This window comes from Spermophilus citellus (assembly GCF_964194105.1).
Source record: "Spermophilus citellus genome assembly, chromosome: 10".
Classification (NCBI taxonomy): domain Eukaryota; kingdom Metazoa; phylum Chordata; class Mammalia; order Rodentia; family Sciuridae; genus Spermophilus; species Spermophilus citellus.
Window position 1 is genome coordinate 66,419,901 of NC_138197.1, and position 20,266 is coordinate 66,440,166.

The 20,266-nt window shown below is 41.5% G+C and overlaps 1 protein-coding gene across 5 annotated transcripts in view; it reads right to left on the minus strand.

Moving 5' to 3' along the window:
• The window catches only part of SLC38A1 (solute carrier family 38 member 1), a 72,095-nt gene extending 52,329 nt beyond the window's left edge, over positions 1 to 19,766 (minus strand). For 2 of the 5 annotated variants that reach the window (XR_014024243.1, XM_081311720.1), the window contains exons 1-3: positions 19,611 to 19,766; positions 6,126 to 6,240; positions 2,664 to 2,881 (exon numbers count right to left, since the gene is read on the minus strand). Coding sequence is in view for 4 of the 5 variants with exons in the window: in XM_081311720.1 (XP_081167846.1) it covers positions 2,664 to 2,785 (122 nt within the window). In the remaining variant the exon portion in view is untranslated. Of the gene's footprint in view, positions 1 to 2,663; positions 2,882 to 6,125; positions 6,241 to 17,982; positions 18,105 to 19,259; positions 19,387 to 19,610 lie in introns of those variants that run through there. The other 3 variants (XM_081311722.1, XM_081311721.1, XM_081311723.1) reach the window with 3 other exon arrangements.
• Positions 19,767 to 20,266: the final 500 nt, after the last annotated feature.

A 20,266-nucleotide genomic window follows, 5' to 3' on the forward strand; every position in this document is an offset into this window, starting at 1 on the left:
CCCAGGACCTCGCGTATGCCAGACAAGCACTCTACAGTCCCAGTCCATTTTATTTTTTATTTTGAGACAGGGTCTAAATTGCTCAGACTGGCCTTGAATTTGTGATCCTCCTGCTTCGGCCTCCTGAGTTGCTGAGATTATAGGTGTGCACCACCCTGCTGGGATTCTACTACATCATCATCATCATCATCATCATTAATTTGGTAGCAGGGATTGAACCCTCTCTAAATTGCTGAGACTGGTCCCAAAACTGCCATCCTTCTGCCTCAGCCTCCCAAACCTCTAGGATTATAGAGCTCTACTCTATAATAACAGAGTAGAGCATGCCTGGCTCTACTCTATTATTAACTAAACTTAAAAATAATTCTTATTGTGAATTGTAATGCATTCTGATGTCATATATAAAGAAAAAATATAAATTAAAAAAAGAAACTGAAAAAAATAATAATATTCTTATTGTATCCCCGTGAGGAGTTTGCAGGCAAACTAGATGCCAGCTAATCTGTTTTCAACATTTTCTCTAGCATCTTAAAAAGAGTCGCTATTACCTGGCAGTTCACTATTTGGGAAGGGGTGGGTTTTTTAGGTTCATATAACTGGTCCTGCCTTCTTCCCACAAATGTGAGAAAGCTACAAAAGGAGTGAAAAGTATTCAGGTATAGCTTTTGCAGAAACCATAGATTACTAGAATATGCCAGCAATAAGCCAGGTCACCCATTGAGGGCCTTAAGATTGGCAGAGTTTTTTGTTTGTTTTATGCTTTGTTACCTTTATTAGCTTCAGTGTTATCATATGCTATTTTAAATTTAATTATCTTTGAGCCAGAAAAAAAAAAAAAGATTTGTGAACTATGTCAGTGAAGGAAGGGAAATAAAATGAGGAAAGAAAGAAAAGCATCAGAATGCATTGGAAACAGTGGAACCAAAGTCTACAAAACCAGTGGTCAGCACAGCTCTGAACCAGCTCACAGGCCGAGTCATAGTCTACGGGGAAGTGGGTTCATGTGGGCAAAGGGCCCAAGTCTGGGATGAGGATGGGTATTTTTTTTTTTTTTCACCTACTGCAAATGGAAATCACCTAAAACTTTAACAGTTAGAGTAAGTAAAACTTAAAAAAATCAAGTTCAGATTCTAAACTGAATGTTATAAATGATGTCGAGGCTATGTTGCTATGAGAATGAAGATTTGTTAAAAACCAAAATGTCCCAGTTGTGACTGTTCAGTGAAGGTCAGCAGTGACTACATAACATTCCAGGAGTAAAGGGCACAAAATGGCACGGAACCATTAACCTAGCTTTTCAACCAACACCCAAGTACAACCAGAGGCAGAGGGAAGAGCAGAAAGACACAGACCTAGACAGCTCTGTATGTGCCCATGCAAAAGTTATTTTATTTCTCTGAGCCTTGGCTTCCTTATTTGTAAACTGAATTTTAAAATTTTCCTCATTTGCAGAAGACAACTCGCCTTGCATCACAGTTGTAAGAGTATATGGTATCATGTAAAATACCTGGCATTCAAGAACTGGCAGCTAGTATGACTCAAAAAAAAAAAAAAATGAAAGAAAGTAAACTTGAGTCTAATAATAACAATCATCATCTAACACAATAAATAATACTTACATGATTATTAAGGAAAAGGGCCTGAGTTGAGGACTTAATATTCATTTTAGAGAGGAAAAATGAAAATTCTAAGTGTTCTAAGTGACAGCTAATTCCTTTGGTGGGCTTTCAGTTACTCACTGAGAACACAGAACAGACTACCAGAAAGATTTTTATAATGATATCTGGTTAATTTACAAAATGCTCTTATCTCCCCCTACCCCAATTTCCTGCTGACCTTACCAAAGTGACTTATTGGTGTTCTAATAAATAGTCTGACACATACCACTCTCCTTCTGCTAGACTTTCAGGAGGCTAAGCCACTAACTCTCAAGCCGTACCACTTCCTGCCAAGGATCCACATAAACCAGCTAAAAAATCAGTAAGTCAGAAAATGTCTCAAATCATTTAAAAGACATACTGTTTGTTCTGCTCTTATAATTAAGAGACCCAAGCGTTGGGAGGACTCGCCCAAGGGCACATCTAGTGGTGGGAGCTTCCAAGCCAGCCTTCTTTCCCCTCCTGCCCCTCTATTTTTCTTTCTCCTCATGTACCATTTCTCTACAATACACTCTCATAATGGCAAATGGGCACAATTATTGTTATTATTATTTAAAATCCACACTATAAATGATGCTCATAATGATGACATAATTCTAGTTTTAACATAGGTTCACTGGCAAATGCAACGTGGACCACTTCTTGATTCAAATGTGTACCAATGAGTGTAGTACATATTCAGATATGGGATGCAGTGAAATTCCAACAGTCTAATTCATCAGCACAGAGCTTTTGAAAGTTTGGGCTGGTTGGGGTCCAATGTATTTATACATTTTTATTAGACTCAATTGAAAGATTTGAAAAGATGAATAAATTACTTTCCTATTTGCTTCATCTGCTATTGCAGACTATGCCCAACAGATGTCACATCAGAAATTCAAATTGCATCTTCAAATGGAGAATAACTTTAGTAATGAATAATTCAAACGAATAATGGAAAACCAAAATAATTTTTAAAAGCCATTTCTTTCACTGGATTGAAAATATTGGTGGAAAAATACTCACCTATTTATTTGACCATTTTCTACTTCGGTGAAATCATTGGAATCATTGCTAATGTTATCATCCTCGGGCACTGTCATGTTTTGCAACTCAGTTAATTCGAGTCCACTTTTGAAATGCATCATGTTTAGAAGTTATTTGTAGTCAAAACAATTAGTCCAAATTTCTCGTTTTGAGTGTATGTAGTAGCAGATAGCAGCAAATATATATGTGTGATACCCCTGAAATATAACAAAATTAAAAAAGACTTAATCATGTGAAAAATACCACTGATGAAAAATGAACTATTATAAGTAAATAGTAAATTTACTAATAATGCAACTTTTACATTTTGCTAGTAGAATACATTAAGGCAAATCTTTGCACATCAAAACATAGAAGCCTACCTGTAAAGTTTATGCCTCTCATAAATTCCCCTTTATTTTTAACTGTAAAATGAGTCATATCCTATAACCTTTATGTTCACATTTAGAGGAATGCCTTATCAGCTCCAGGCAATATAGATACTCTTTTATGAAATCGTGTGTTTAAAATGAAACCGAGTTATTTTAATGTGTCAGATCACAGGGCACATAATATAGCTGGAGTGCAGGCTACACAGGCACAGAGCACCCTGAATGTAGCAATTCCAGTTAAATAAAAATGCAAATCCTCATTCAAGTGGCATCAACAAAGCTTGACAGACAACTCAACCTGGTGGCCAACCAAGCAAAAGACAGATATTGTTTTGAAATTTAGCAAATAGTTTATCCATCAACTGCAAGAGATTAAATCAATCTCTTCAGTGAAATCACTCCACTGTCAGGGAATTAAGGAATTAAAAACTCATACTCAGGGGATTTTGGCTAGTCCACCTGCTACTCTATTTCCTCATCAGAAATGAAAGACTATCAGAACTCACATTTTATCCTACACGGATGATCATGGATTAGATTTCTGAAAGGTCACCAATAAAATATCCAGAAGAGGAAGAAAGAGTTTTGGGGCACTGCATCACAAGTCAGAAAGAAGGTGGCCAGAGAGGTGAATACCAATAAACACTAGGGAGCTTCACTGGGATTCTTAGTGACATAATGGGGACCCACGAATGAGGCAGAATGTCAATAGGAATTTTGGTTTTTCATACTTCCAAATGGCAAACATCTTGAACAACAAAATATTTTGTCTGATTCTGAATTCCGTAAGATGACTCTAACTTAGTTAAGAGTCAGAACTTTATCACGCCCATCTACACATCCTAGTATATCGCAGCAAGCATTTTACTCATTGATAATATTTTAAGGACCCACAGAAAGTACCTTAGAATGATACTTTTCAGGTGTTCCCTTCTTCTCTTTCCATATCCAGGCCAAATATTCCTTTTCCTTTACATGGCCTCCTATCTAGAATGACTTCCCTGGTTTCAGGGTCCTTTAAATTTTCACAACATACTTTCTAATCCCTCATGTTGCAGGAACCTCTTCCTTTTACAGGGCAGGGCCACTCCTGGAAGTCAGGAAGCCAAGACAGAGAAATCTGAACCCTGCTCCTCCTGGCCTGAAGCTGACTGATCTGGCTGCATTACTAGCCTGGCTCTAACTGCTTCTAGTGCCTTCACACAGCACCAATGGTCCCCACCATCTTTACTCAGCAAAAGTTGAAATTCTTTAAACCCCACTCTCACTTCTTGGCCCCCTTTGATGAAAGCTATTCAGAAGGGCTAGCCCGGGTAATTTCTAGGACTCTTGCCAAACTGATTGTGCTTGCATGACTACCTCAAAGGCCACTGAAGTGATGCTACAGGTCTAACAGAAAGCTAATGCAGGCTTGGAGTTTCCAATCTGGGTTAAGAAGTCTTTTTCTCTCTTCAAACTGGAAGGAAGTAGGGCACAAGACAAAAATTTTCTCAGGTGAAGAGAGGTTGATTAATAATAGATTTGGAGACTACTGTTTGAATTTAAGCTTTCTTTTTCTTCCTTCCCAGTACTGGGGATTTAACCCAGGGGCACTATACTACTAAAATATACTCCAGCTCCCTGTCCCCCACCTTTTTTTGTGGTGCTGGGGATGGAACCCAGGGCTTTGTGCATGTGAGGCAAGCACTCTACCAACTGAGCTATATTCCCAGCCCTTGTTTTTTATTTTGAGACAGGGTCTCACTAAGTTGCCAGAGTTGGCTTTGAACTTGTAATAGTCCTGCCTCAGCCTCCTAAGTGAGATTACAGGCATGTGCCTCTGTGCTCAGCGTTGAATTTAAACTTTCATATCAAATATATGTGTTTGTGTGTAAGTATATAAACAGCACACATGTAACTAATTACTTAAAGAAATGAGCTAAAGACAAAAGACTACAGAAAACCTGGCCCATAAAATCAGGTCAATATTAGACAAATGTCAGTAGGAACTAATCATATGGAATAAATTTTGCTATAAAATAATCTGTATGAAATCTAACTTGTTCTGGAATATGAAGAGAAAAACAAAGTTAGTGACACCTATCACCATGTCTGAGGCTACACTTGGGAAACACTATCCATTCAATGTATTTATTGAGTGCTAAGTGATGGAATGGTTCAAAAAAATTTGAAAAGTGTCATATTCAGGCATCTGGAGGAGCTTTGTGGAAAAGTAACTTTGGACTGAACATTGAAAAAAATCGTTTTCTAAGAGCAATATAGGCTCACTCGAGAATCTTTAGAACAATATCATAAAAGAAATCGTATTCCCTAAAAATGGGCCACTGTTGGATTTTAATGCATTTCCTCTCCACCTTTTCTTCCCCACCTTTTTCTCCTTCTCAATTTATCCACCTCTACAACACCCCACCATTTATTTATTTATTTGTTTGTTTATTTATTTATTTTTGGCACCAAGGATTAAATCCTGGGGTATTTAACCATTGAGCTACATCCCCAGCATTTTTCTATTTTTTTATTTTGAGACGGGAGCTTGCTAAGTTGCTTAGGGCCTTGCTAAGTTGCTGAGGCTGGCTGAACTCAGGATCCTCCTACCTCAGCCTCCCAAGTAGCTGTGATTACAGGTGCCACTGCACCTCCCTCCACCCCCCTTTTAAATTTAACATTGTGGATTTTAGATTGTTTTCAATCTATTTTCTTCATGGAATGGCATCTTATAAGCATTTTGATGAATAGAAGTATGTTTAAAAAAAACATTAGTTCTTGCTGGGTGCGGTGGTGCACGCCTGAAATCCTAGCGGCTCAGAAGGCTGAGGCAGGAGGATGGAAAGTTCAAAGCCAGCCTCAGCAACAGCAAGGTGGTAAGCAACTCAGTGAGACCCTGTCTCTAAATAAAATACAAAATAGGGCTGGGGATGTAGCTCAGTGGCTGAGTGCTCCTGAGTTCAATCCCCAGTACCACTCCCTCCACCCCAAAAAATATATTAGTTCTTTATTAATAAACAAATAGGTCTTTGTAAAAAATGGTTTTGCAAATGAAATAAAACAGGTAAAAAGAAAAAAAAGTCACCTGTTAAATCAGCAAGAAGAGATGAACACTGGATATGTACTGCTGTATTGCATTCCAAGGTTCCTCTATGCGCATAGATCCGCTGCCTGGCACACTGGAGGCACTCAGTAAGTATCTGTTAAATGAAAGAATGAGTATAAATTTAAAAACATATACATTTACAAAGATGGAAATCATGCCAATCATTAAGCTTTTAAAATATATATGTATTTTTTTCACTTGACAAGATACCATTTTCTATCCTGAGTTCTGTCAGTAAACCAAGTCTACGCTATTACTACATATGCTTGGTTAACTGATTGACTGTGCCAGAAATGGACATCTGACCCACTATCGCTGGACAGACTGCTTGGTGGAAAGAAGACTGACAGGTGGAGATGGGGCCTGAGCCTAGACTTCAACCCAGAGAGACAGAAAGTACAGGTTGAATTTAAAAAACAAAGAACTACATTTTCACTGAAAGATAAGAAACAATCATCAAACTATACAATTAATTAAAAGGCATGCTGGGGTCATCGTGTGAAAATCCTGGCATTAACCTAATCATAATTACTATCTCTCAACATTTATAATAGGTTACAAATTACAATTCACTCAGCACAGAACACTTCTGATCCATACCACAATCTTGTAAGATACTTAAGGTAAGCATGATTATCCGGGTACACTTGCTGGTACATTTTACAATGGTACTAATGTTAAATACATAAATTTACTCTCTATGTGGAATTATATACCCAAGGAAGGAACAAATACAAACTTGTCTTGCTTTAAGTCACTTAACGCCTGTTGAAGCAAGCACGGCATCCCATATAAACGGATGGTATGCCAAAAAAATGTTTGCATGATAGAGATCAAATTACATGGCAGAACAAAGACTATGTCTACAAAAGTTTCAGAGACATACATACACACACATATGACACACATGCATGGGTGCATGAAGGAAGGAAAATAGTCAGGAAGGTAGAAAAGGAGGAAAAATAAATAGGGCCTGGAGAAGTCAGGTAAGGCTTTCTAAAGAGACAGGACTTGAACTGTGTGTAAAGACAGTTAAGATTACACTGGAAACAGTGCCAATACACCAGCTGCGGATGGTACTGTGTGGTGGGAATGTGTGGTGGGAATGGTAGTATGTGGTGGGATGGACAACTCAGTTGTTTCCACCTTTTTCTAGTAAAGTTCACAACATGTAGGAAGAAGTAAACTCCATTTCCCACACCCTCTTACAGCCAGGGATCTAGCAGTGATTAGATTTCACCATCAGAGAGTGGTAGTGGCGGGAGAAGGCATCCATTTTGCTAGAACAATTCTAGCAGGTATAGCAAGTAGGTGGCACTAGAGTCAACAGCTGTAGTCATGATTCCTCATTGTCAGATCTGGCCTGAGTGATGTGTTCCTGGAGCATGCAATGGTAACAGTGGCTTCCTAGTTTATGACTTCCTGATGTAGGTACAATTAGCAGTTGACCTTAGTCAGCCAGCTGAATGGTGCAGTTATGGTAACTATTCTTAGACACCCAGCCTATCGCCTCCTCTATCTGCAATTTTATAGGTTCTTAATTCCTTGTTAAACTTTTTTGGTTTATCATAGAAAAATCTCAGTTAAATGCAGCTAAAACCTGACTGATATCTTTAATTTTATTCTTCTTTTTATTTATTTATTTACTTACTTACTTATTTTTTGGTACTAGGGATTGGAACACAGGGTCTTGTACATGCTAAGCACATACTTTACCCCTGAATTACTCTCCCAACCTCTCTTTTAAAATTTGTATGGGAAATTTTAAATACATACAAGAGTAGACCAGTATAATGAACAACCATTTGCCAATTTCAACAATTTTCAATTCAGGGCAGTCTGGCTACATTTTTATCCCCACCCACCATCACCTGGAAGTTTTCAGCATTATCTTTAAAAGGTAAGCCTGTCATTTTCAACAATACCACCATATTACTCTCAAACCTAGAAAATAACAAGCTGTGCACAGTGGTACATGCCTGTAAGCCCAGTGGAGGCTGAGGCAGGAGGATCATGAGTTCAAAGCCAGCCTTAGCAACTTACAGAGGCCCCAAACAACTCAGCCAGACAATTGATTCTAAATAAAATATTTAAAAAGGGCTGAGGATATGGCTCAGTGGTAAAGTGCCCCTGGGTTCAATCCCTGGTACCAAAAACAAACAACAACAACAACAAAAAAAACCTCTAAAAAATAACAGTTCCTTACTATTACTACATATGTAGCTATACAGACTAAAATTTATAATATCTTATGAGTCATTGTTGTTTTTTAAGAACTGATACGACCATACCTCTCCTGGCTCAACTCCCCAAAATCAACTTTGATAGCTTGGCCAGTGGTATTGAGACAACAGACATTTCTCCAAACAAGACACAACAGTGACCAAGTGTGTATGAAAAGTGCCCAACGGTCACTAACCAGGGAAATGCAAATCAAAACCACAAGGAGCTATCACTTCACACCTGTAAGGATGGCTATCATCAAAACCTCCGGAGATAACCAGGGTTGGCAAGGGTGTGGAGAAAAGGAAATCCTCGTATATTGTTGGAGGAAACATAAATTGAGATTCCTAAAGAAATTAAAAATAGAACTACCGGGGCTGGGGATGTGGCTCAAGCGGTAGCGCACTCGCCTGGCATGCGTGCGACCCGGGTTCGATCCTCAGCACCACATACCAACAAAGATGTTGTGTCCACCGAGAACTAAAAAATAAATATTAAAATTTCTCTCTCTCTCCTCTCTCCTCTCTCACTCTCTCTTTAAAAAAAAAAAAAATAGAACTACCAAATGACCCAGCAATCCCTTTACTGGGCATGTACCCAAAGGAAATGAAGTCACCACCTCTTAAAGATACCTGCACTCACATGTTCTTTCCAGCCTTACTCACAAGAGTCAAGATATGGAGAAAAAGAAAAAAAAAAAAAGTGTCCACTGATGGATGGATACATTAAGAAACTGTTATCCACACACACACACACACACAGTGGAATGTGATCCAGCCTGAAGAAAAGAGCCTGTCATTTGCCACAAATGGATTAACCTGAAGTACACTATGCTAATTGAAATAAGCCAGGGATAGAAAGAAAAATACTGCAAGATCTTACACGTGGAAAGTAAAAAAAAAAAAAAAAAAAAAAGAAAGAAAGAAAAAAGAAAACACATACACAGAGAATTAAACAATGATTACAGGAGCCAGTGGGGAATGGGAAAATGTAGGCCAAAGGATATAAAGTTGCAGATAGGTAAGAAGAAGGAGTCTAGAGATCTAATGTACAACAGGAGGATGAGAGTTATATTGTATTAGATTGGGGATTTTTGTTAAAAGCAGACTTTAGATCTTCTTGTCACAAAAAAAAGAAGAAAATGTCATTTTTTATATTTGAAATATATATATATATATATATATATATATATATATATATATATATATTTTTTTTTTTTTTTTAAAGAGACAGTTTTAAGCATAAAGTCCAAAATGGCCCTGTTCTTCCTGGCCATCTCTTCCCATAACTGACTGAGTTTGTTCATACATGTTGGGTCCTTAGATATCTGCACTCTTAGATGACATTATGTAGATATAGCTATGTGCTAATATGGATATATTTCACAAAGCCTCAGAGAGGCTAAACAGGGTACCATGCCAGGTATCCTCACTTTTAGCTAGATTGTATCAGCCTGATGTGATAATCTTAGGTTCTAATTGGCAATTTCACACATTTTTGGGGGTAATAAAACTGGGAAGTGAAATAACATATTAAGTTTATGATGAAAACTCACTAAATGTGGAGCTGGGGTTGTGGCTCAGTGGTAGAGCACTTGCCTCATGTGTGTCAGGCACGCAGCATCACATATAAATACATAAATAAAATAAAGGTCCATCAACTACTTAAAAAAAAACCTCACTAAATGTTATACCTGAGATCTGGACATTGCATTGTACATAATTTGTACCTCAATTAAAAGCTTAAAGTTGTTAGTCAAACTCTTTGAAACCTGGGAGTTAAGTAATAATAAAAACAGCCTTTAGTGGTGAAAAGGCTGGGAGCCAGCAAACGATCTCAGAAGTGTTTTATCTCCTGTTGCCTAAGGCTTGCCCTCTCTGGCTTCCCTGGCCTGTCTTTCATTCTCTGAGCTCCTTATCTGCAAAGTAACCTTGTCTAGAACCTTGAACCACACACCCCCCCTTTACTGCCAACAGCCTCAGAACTCCTTGCTTTGGTTTTCATCTGTCCCCTGAAATCATGCTTGACTGGTATTCTCTGGCTCCTCCACTACTGAGCTGTGTCATTTTGAGCAAGTAGTTTAACTTCTCTTTGTCTCAGTTTTCTCATCAGTAAAATGGAAGTATGACCCATCTTGAACAGTCACAAAGATTCCATGATTTAGTCCATGGGCAGCACTTACTTTTGTGACTATGTTTCTTACTGTTGCAACCTAACCAAGACAAGTGGCTTTTCCCAGTCCTCATTCTGAGTCCCCACTTCTCCCACCTTGCTTCTCTCTGCATCCTTCCTGGCTACTTCCTCTGCCAACTCCCTTCTTCCTCCCAGAATAAAGGGCTCTTTGGCCCTCCACTCTTCCTGCTCCACACATTCCAAATTCTTTCCTTTTTAGGACTTCAAGATCCCACAAGGGCATCTTTCAGATCTTTTTTCCATTTTATGCAACTAGGATTCCTTTGCATTATGATATAGGATCTCCCTCTTAAATACTCATTGAGAATGATCATACCACTTAACGTGTCCCGTGTTTTTTTCATCTGTAACATGAGAGGGCAGGAGGGAGAGATGATCTCTCAGGTTTCTTCCTGCTTAGAAAAAAAATTTCCACAAATTCTTTACCTTCTCAGGCTGCCTGCTGGACTCCACACGTGAAAAACCGACCTCACGCGCCAGCTTTTCTATGTCTGTTTAAGATAATGTACATTCTCCTGTCACCCAGACTTGAAACCTGGCTAACACTTTAATACAAACCTCCTATCTAATCAGTCACCAAGTCCTGCCAACTTTCCTTCATCCTGTCCCATCTCTTCCTCCCTTTCCTTGCAGTCCCACAACCCTCACGTGGCCCCAGTCACTCTCCTCCATTCCACCTCCCAATCCCAGGCCCTCTCCCATCTGTAGAAGACAAATCTTCCTGAAAATGAGTGTCTTGCACATTTTTCTTCCCAACTTGCCAAACATCACTGTTCCACACATCCACAGGGTGAAGTCTAATTACTGGAACCTAGAATGCAAAGCCCAGATTGCTCATCACTATCTCTTCCCCTTTCCTTCCCACCACATCCCATTGGAACCTAGCGCTCCCTCCACTCCCTCAGAGATTCTGTTCCCATGCAGCTTTCTGCTTTACATTCCTCATCCTCCTGCTTCTGAACACATCTCCCACCTTCCCATCAAGCCTGGGCCGACTAAACAATGAATGACACAACGAATGACGTTTCTTTCAAAGCCTAGCTTGTTGGCTTTGTCTAACAATGTCCAGTCAATCCCTGTTTACTCTTCCTGCTCCATCATGCCTTTCACCAATGAGCAATCTGTGGTTGATTGTTTACTTAGGAAACCTTGCAACACTGCTATGCAGATTACGCACTGGCTGACAGCAAGGGTTGCCATATATTTTAATAATTGTTTTATTTACCATTTTAACTCCTTGGGAACAGGGACCACAGTTCCCCTGGATCCCTAGCACATGGCAATAGTAGACATGTGTTAATAATAAAAAGAAGGATGAAATTTAAAAAGAAAGCTATGATCATCTGCCCGCAGACAATGTATTCAGCAATTCTTTCAAACACAATCTCTGTAGGAAAACAAAACAAAAACAAGAACAACGTGGATAGCCCCGTCTCTACTGAATTTCCTGGGCATGTGGGATTTAGGTGAAAAAAATACACTTAAAACTGTAAAGTACTATATAAACGTAAAGTACATGTCACAAATATTCAGGCCACTGAACTTGGTACGTTTGGGAATTGCTGGTATGATTTATGAAAGTCCAGAGACAGAGTTGTATTAAAGCTGAGGTTCTCAACTGAGGAGATAGTTGGCAAAGTCTAGAGGCCTTTTTACTTGTCACAAGTGAGAGGGTGCAGTAGGCATCCAGTGGAAAGAATCCAGGAATGCTGCTAAACATCCATAACAAAGAGTCATCTGGTCCAAAATGTCAGTGGCGGTGCTGAGGGTGAGAAGATGTTATAGGAAACTTATGGGGGATGAGCACTGACTATTTCTGCCAGGGGCCTGGAGATGAGCCACTAACTTGCAGGAGCAGACTGCCCACTGTGTCCTATCTTGTCCAATGACCCAATACCTGTTTTTACTGTTCCAAAATTCCTTTTCTATTCAAGTTCCTCGGAAAAATCTGTTATGAATATGCCCATCCTATGACATCTGGGAATTAACCTTTCTATATTGAGATGTTTGGGAACTATTCTGATTTCAAGAGAGAAAATAATGATAAACTCCAGAAATTAAGTCAACCCATAACTTTGAATGTAGGAGTACAGACCATATATTACATTGAAAAATCAATAGCATTTGAAGCTTCGTTTAAACAGGGAGCATATTAGTCTATGTACTAACAAAATTAAAAGCATTTCTCATTAACTGAAAATGGATTTCAATAATTACTAAAAACTTATGAAGTAGAAACAACATGGAATATTTCAGCCTTTGTGAAATTTTTTCTTTGTATCTATATGTTTTTGTCCTGATGACATTTCTGGTCAAGGACTGTTCTAGAACTAAAAACAATGAATAAGAGTTTTGATGGTTAGTTTTTAAGTCCTAGCTAAGCTATGACATTTACAAAATACTCTAGGAAAAATAGAAATATTGAGAAGTTTAAAGCACTATGAAGTGGTTATATATCAAGAGGATCATTTCTAAAAAGAAACCTTTAAAAATGTATCCGGATTGAAAAGAAAAAAAAGGAACAAAAGACACTCCATAATTCAAAACCAAGTGATGGAGTGTTTGAACAATTCCTTTCTTCTCTCCAGGTCTCAGGAAGGTTGGATTAATGGATGATGCTTTCTCAAATATCTCCCCCAGTTCTGAAGTCCTCTGATTATATAGACTCTTCCTGAATGGTTCACTTTCAAAGATAAGATGGGGGCTGGGAATGTGTGGCTCAAGCGGTAGCGCGCTTGCCTGGCATGCGTGCAGCCCGGGTTCGATCCTCAGCACCACATACAAACAAAGATGTTGTGTCCACCGAAAACTAAAAAATAAATAAATATTTTTTAAAAAAAAGAATTCTAAAAAAAAAAGATAAGATGGACCTCTTTTGAATAGTTGACTTAGTAGATAAGTAGTCCTCAATTCTGAGGCAAGCCTGTGCAGACTAAACAATGAATGATGTTTCTTTCAACATCTGGAAGTTTTTTTTTTTTTTTTTTAAATAGTGATAAGGGAACAACAAATACCCACAGTTTCTGACTTAATGGGTCTAGGATGAGATCCAAACATGGGTATTTTAAATGCTTTCTAGGGGATCTGAATGTGCAACCAGGCTTAAAATCTACAGATTTAATCCCAGCAACTCAGGAAGCTGAAGCAGGAGGATCAAAGTTCAAAGACAGCCTCAGAGATTTAGCAAGGCCCTAAGCAATTTAGCAAGACCCTGTCTCAAAATTTACAAAAACATAAGGGCAGGAGATGTGGCTCAGTGGTTAAGTGCCCCTACCCCCATTCAATCCCCAGTATCAAAAAACAAACAAACAAACAAACAAAAACAAAACAAAACAAAAATCCACTCTACAGATTTAGATTAAAAGTTAAAAAAAAAAAGTTAAAAACAAATTTAGCTAGTGTCTGGGCAGGCAAGATAAATGAGCAAAGCCAACTGGACATAAGAACTGAAGAACAAGTATCCCATCTCTTTCCCCCCAGCTAGCAGTAACCATGAGCCAGATCTTTTAATTTTCTTTTTTTCAAAACATGCCAGAAATCCAGATATTAAGTGAAATCCTGATTTTTCAATGTTGGCAAAGAACTCCAAACAATTTCAAAAGAAAGTGTAGGTCACACAAAACATGTCCACAGGTTTAATTTGGCCCTAAACCACCAGTTTGCAACCTAAACAAACACCGTTTCAATAAACTAAACTCCACCTTTTCCCCACTCTGCCCTTTCTCTTCCACCCAGTCTCTTCCTTCCACAGCCTGGCACAACATATCCCTTTCCTTCTCCTTTCCATTGTGTCCCTTCTTTTCTAATCCTCTTCGTCATGCCTAAGAGATGGAAACTGAGATCCACATTAAATCTTCATGTGGCTCTGGCTGTATTACTGGACAGGCTTTTACGCCTGGGAAAATTCAGGTTATAAATTGTAACCCAAGGCTGTGGCTCCATGAGGTCAACAACTGGGTGGCTTGGTGAAATCAAGGGGAAAAGTTAGTCAAGCTCATAATTTTGCATTGCTAAGACTTCATCAAGCAACAGACTGAGGTCCTCATTGAATTTCTGATTTTGTTTGTTTGCTTTGTTTTAAATAGAAACCACCACATATTAGTGATCCTTCTTTCCTTCCTTTTTTTTTTCCCCCTTTTTTTCTGAAATCTGGTGCCTGGGCTTTACTCTACATGAAATCTGAATTTCTGGAGATGGAGCCTGAGTATTGGTAGGTTTTTACAAGGCCCCAGATGAGTTTGCTGTGAAGCCAGGGCTGAGAATCACTAATATCTAAACCCTTCCCCAAACCTGCAGATTAGCAGTGTGCTTGACCTCCAGATGACCATCATCTTGAATAGTTCTTTTACTTGTTCAAGGATTTTCTCTGTTCAGTTCTCATTATATCTTCACAGTTCTGTGAGGCAGGCAGCTCAGATACTGTTATTACCATTGGGCAGATGGGAAGTGAGGTATAAAAATGTTGAATGAGTTGCCCAAGACTGGGCAGATAGTTATTGGCAAGGAGGACACATTGTAGCTGGACACAGTCTTTTGACTGCAGACCCAGGGCTAGTTCCCCCAAACCATGTTGCCACTCTGCTTTCCCAGTCATTGAGCTCATTACCATTGATAACTAATCCTGATACATAAATTATCACTAGAAAACCAATGAATATGCAATCAAATTCTACTAGTAAGCTTAACAGTGTTTTTAAAAGATTCAAGTTAGGGTCAGCCTAGCAAGATGTCTTTTTCCGAAGTCCATCATACAGTTTTGAATGTGCCTACTTCTATGTACATACTTCCTCCATGCCCACCCCCACACGTCACAGACTGGAAAACTTCAGATAGTTCTCCATTAGGATATTATTTTCAGAAAAGCATTTTTAAAAGATTAAACAGAATTGCAAAGGTAAGGGGAACATCACTGGTCAACTTTCCCCACTTCTCCTTAAAGATGATGAACCTGAAGTCCTTTCTACTTTAATATAAATGAAGTGGTAACACCATGCCAAACACATCACATCCATTATCTTAATTAAATCTTCAGGATAACTCAATAAGATGGGCACTACCACTACCACCATCATCTGCATCCCTATTTAACAACTGAAAAACACTGAAACTTAGAGATGCTAAGGTCGTCCTTGGGGCTAGTAATTTGAGACCTGATGAGACCCCAGTAATGCACGACCTGGGTGACAGTAATGCAAATAGTAGAGGATCAACAAATCCTTAACAACAACAAAAAAAAGTCAATGAAGTGATCAGCAAACACTTCTTCCAAGAGGTAGAAGAATGGCATCTGGCTAGGCTGTCACAAATGATGACTTCAGTTGGCATTCCAGTCTGGAATCCACATAGCTACTGAGGAAGAAAAGTGACAGAAGGGTGTACTGTGAGCCTGTACTGGGAGAAAGGGAACCTGGGGAGAGAGAGGGAAAGGGGAGGAGTCAGAACATGAAGGGTCTTGCCTGCCTCCTAGAGGAATTTAGATTTTATTTGTAGGCCACTGGAGGCTCTTAGAAGCAAGGTCTTAAAAAAAAAAAAAAAGTAAACTGAGTTTTAAAAATACAAATCTCATGGGAGTATCCAGGTTGAATTACAGGAGCAGAGCTTAGTATGAAGGAGGCCGGCTGGGAAGCTCTTCCTCTTCACTTGTTGGCTCCTTCCCTCCTAACCAGGCCTAGAATTTGCATCTTACTCCCTCCACCACTGGATTCTTCCATTCTGTTTCGTGATTCTCATAGTCCAACATTCTAGTTGAATTGCTACATCTAGGTCAGGTGACAGGGACCTATACTTGGGCAGTGAGGATGAAGACAAGAGGACAAGTTTGAGAGGCAGTTGCTAGGGCTTAGCCACAGCTCAAAAAAGGAGAGTTGGTGAAAAAGAAAAGCAAAGCAAAACCACACACAGTGGCACATGCCTATAGTCCCAGACTCTCAGGAGGCTGAGGCAAGAGGGTTGAGAGTTAGAGGCCAGCCCCAGAACCCCAGAAATTTGGCAAGACCCTGGTTCAAAATACAAGAAAGAAAAAAAAAAAAAAAAAAAGCCAGGCGCTGGTGGTGCACACCTGTAATCCCAGCAGCTTGGGAGGCTGAGGCAGGAGGATTGTGTGTTCAAAGCCAGCCTCAGCAAAAAGCAAGGCACTAAGCAACTCAGTGAGACCCTGTCTCTAAACAAAATACAAAAAAAAATAGGACTGGGATGTGGCTCAGTAGTCTAGTGCCTCTCAGTTCAATCCCCAGGACCATGATGGAGAGAAAGAAAGAAAAGCAGTACAAAAAACAAACAAGCAAAACCCCAATATTTCAAACTTAGGAGTAAGGAACAGATAATGGGATATGGAAAGGAAGGGATGATTAACAATATCATAAAGAGGTGGATAAAATGGCTTGACTAAGGTCTCAATCCAGCAAGTACTTATTAAGCAACTATTATGTGCTAGACATTAGGGGAACAATGAGTAAGATGGGTTTTGCCCTCAAGTATCACCCAGAGAGAGGAAAAAAGTAGGATAAACAGGTGTGCACATATATATGCAACAGAATATGTTTAAAGAATAAAAAAACACCTTTAAAATCTATTGACCTCATGTGCTGAATTACATTACAGCAAAGCAGAGTATAATAAGGAAGTACTTGCTGTTCTTTCTGCTGGACTTCTCCTGATAATTCAAACAGCTGATCTTTTCTCATCACTCAGGTCTTAGGACAGATGTCACCTTTCCACACACTAGGGCCCTTCTAGTGGGTCACTCTATCTCAAGACCTGTTTCTTCATTGCCAGACACGTATCTATACATGCATGCATATAGTGTGCTTCCCCCATGAGAACGGAAGCATCACAGAAGCAGAAATTTGATCTTGTTAGTTGCTACCAGCTACATAGTGAGCCCCTCAGGAGAAAACATATATTCATAATATATTGCATACAGTACATGGAGGGGAGGCGTATAAACCTCATCAAGATTAAGACCTCAAATCAAAATAGGCCGGTTTCCAGTTGCTCACAGCAACATACTGAGAACTTAAGAGACTCTCAAGAGCAAAGCCATTTTGAGGCAGGGGTTGAAACAAAATCCAGGGGTCCCACACGAGATCAGTGTCTCCACTTGACTGTCTTGCATAGATTACAGGAGTACCCACCCGGTGTGAGATATTTGACAATGAGGCCAGCCAGCTGCCAGGCTCAGGTTTTATTTCCGTTGTCCTTCTGACGTCAGAAAAAGCACGAGTTTGTTGCACAGTTTCTTCTATCAAGGTGACAAATTACAGCCTCGCTAGGCCCCACATTCTGCCAACCATACATTTAACGTCCCACTCCCCCTTACATTCAAAAATGTAAAAACTCATTGCAGAGATGTCAAACCCCCTTCCCAATGCAAATGAATACAGTTTCCCAGCGGCCGGGTTTTTCCACTCTTACTACGTACATCACGGTAGACTGATCTGAAAAAAGTACGCGATCCCGGCGGCAGTTAGGTTTCCACGGAAGAAACAGGCTCGTAAAAACTCCAGATCCGCGCCGCAGAGCGAGACACAAAGGACTCAATTGTTAGCACCACCTTCCCAGGCCAAAGGCAGCCTGTGAAAGGCACTGGGAACGGCGTGACGCGGTTACCGCGAAATTCCTTTTGCCGCCATATGCACTCGTGCTTTCAGTGACTACAGTTCAGAAGAAACCCAGGGCCTGGAGATTCGGCAACCAAGCGGCGCCCAGGCATCGCGATCGCCTGCGGGGTCCCAGTGGGTGCTCAGAGCTCAGGCGCGCAGAGAAGCGGATTATTTGGGGGGGGAGACAAGGGCGGGGCGCACGCAAGATCGAAGGCGCGTTTTCCTCCAGGAGGGAAGCCTGAGAGTTTAACGGCCTTTTGTGGCAACATTTAGGGACCCGAGAGAGGTGATGGGGTGGGGGGAGGAGGTGAGCCTGGAGGGGCGCACAATCCGCGAGGGGCCCGGCTCAAGCGGTGGCCTTTTGTCCGCCGGCTCCAGCGGATCCCGGTCTCGGAAAAGAACTACCTCTTTTGCCCTCTCTCTCCATTTTGTAAAGAATCTCTTCTGGGCGGGAAAAGACAATGAGTCACTACCAGCATCCTTTGATAGTCCCCCCCCCCCGCATCTTCCTACTTGTCCTCATTAGAGACCCGCAAAGCGCGAAGGAGGGGCGGCCAACGTGCTCCTGTTTACTCTGCTCGGCGGCTTGGCTCCCTAAATAGTGGCCAGTACCTAGACCCTGCCAGCCGCCCACCGCACCCTTGGGGACAACACACGCGCTTCTCGGGGCCCTACCGACTCAGGAAATACCCTCCCCCCCAAGGGGATTCATACTTCTCGGGCACTCCGCGCCCTCACATTGTCTGCTCTCTCCTTTCAGACCTGCGTGGTCGCTGAACCAAATGAAATGTAACCAGACCTGACGCCACACTCTGCCACCATAGAAACAGATCAAAAAAGTAAGCCACAGCCCCTTCAAAGGTGAAATCAGGGACCTTTACGCTTCCTCGCATTGCCGCACCTCAGGGAAGAGCAGGGGACTAGGACTTTTCCTTTCCGAAAAGCAAAATCTGAAGACATCAGGCGCAGCCGCGCTTTGCCTCCTTCCATGCTGGGAGAATTTCTACGTTTCAGCCTCCTCTCGCGGCTCAAACCATCACTCCTCTCCCTACCGCCGCTCCCCCAGCCCTCCCTAGGGTGAAAATAATCACCTTACCTCGGGAAATAAAGGGAAAGGTGGCAAAGGGCGATGTCAAAGTGTCCGCCCTTCCGGATATTCCCAACTGCTGTTTGATGTCCTTTGTGTCAAGGTCTGGCTCCCAGGGCAGGGAAAAAAGGTGGTCCTAAATCAGCGAGGGTTGGGCTGAGAAGCTTGGCGTGGCAGATTTCGGAGGAAGGTGAAGGGCGGAGGTTCCCAGCGACCTTCAGGCGCAATGGCGTGGCTGCCCCAGGCCGCGTTCTTTTGGCTCTCTTCCTTTTGGCTGATTGAATTCGAATCTCCTCCCGCCCCCCAGCCACCGCCACCACCAACCCTCACCCACACTCTTATCGCCAGCCTCTCACTTACATCGACACGCTCTGGCGTTCAGGGTCTCGAGCCGTAGTCATTTCCTACTGGGAGGCGCGTGGTCCTTCTGCAGTCTGGGGCTTAAGATGTTTTAACGGGGAAAGTCAGGCCATTCCTCCACCGTCTCCTCCCCTTCTGCGCGCCCGCTTTCAACCAAAGCTGCGTGTCACTAAGTGGTGCTTGTCACATGGTGTCATTGCTGGCGGCCGCGCCTTTCTGCCTTCCTCTAGCAGCTCTGACGTTGCAGTGACCGAGGCTGGAGGCTACTGAGCTTCGGGGGAAGGGATGAGGGAGGATGCGGGGCGCGCGCGTGAGGGGCTTACTGATGAAAGCTAGGAGAGTGGAGGCTCCACGCTGCCAGGACACCTGCCCCGCGCCCTCCTGGGGCCCGGCAGCGTGCTCCAAACTCGGCTGCGGTAGTGGTTGGAGAATGGGAACCTTTGGGGTTGAAGGTGGAACGGCCAACTGGGCATCCGCGGAGGAAAGGAAAGCTGGGCCCTTGGGGCGGAGGGCTACATTTGGGGGTACGCCAGAACCAGCCAGGGCCTAAGAAACGAGAGGAGTTGCATTGTGGGAAGAATGCAGCCTGAGGATGGACGCAGGAGTGACTGGCGGGAATGCAGCCCAGAAAGCTGCTGGCAGCGCCTGGAGCTACG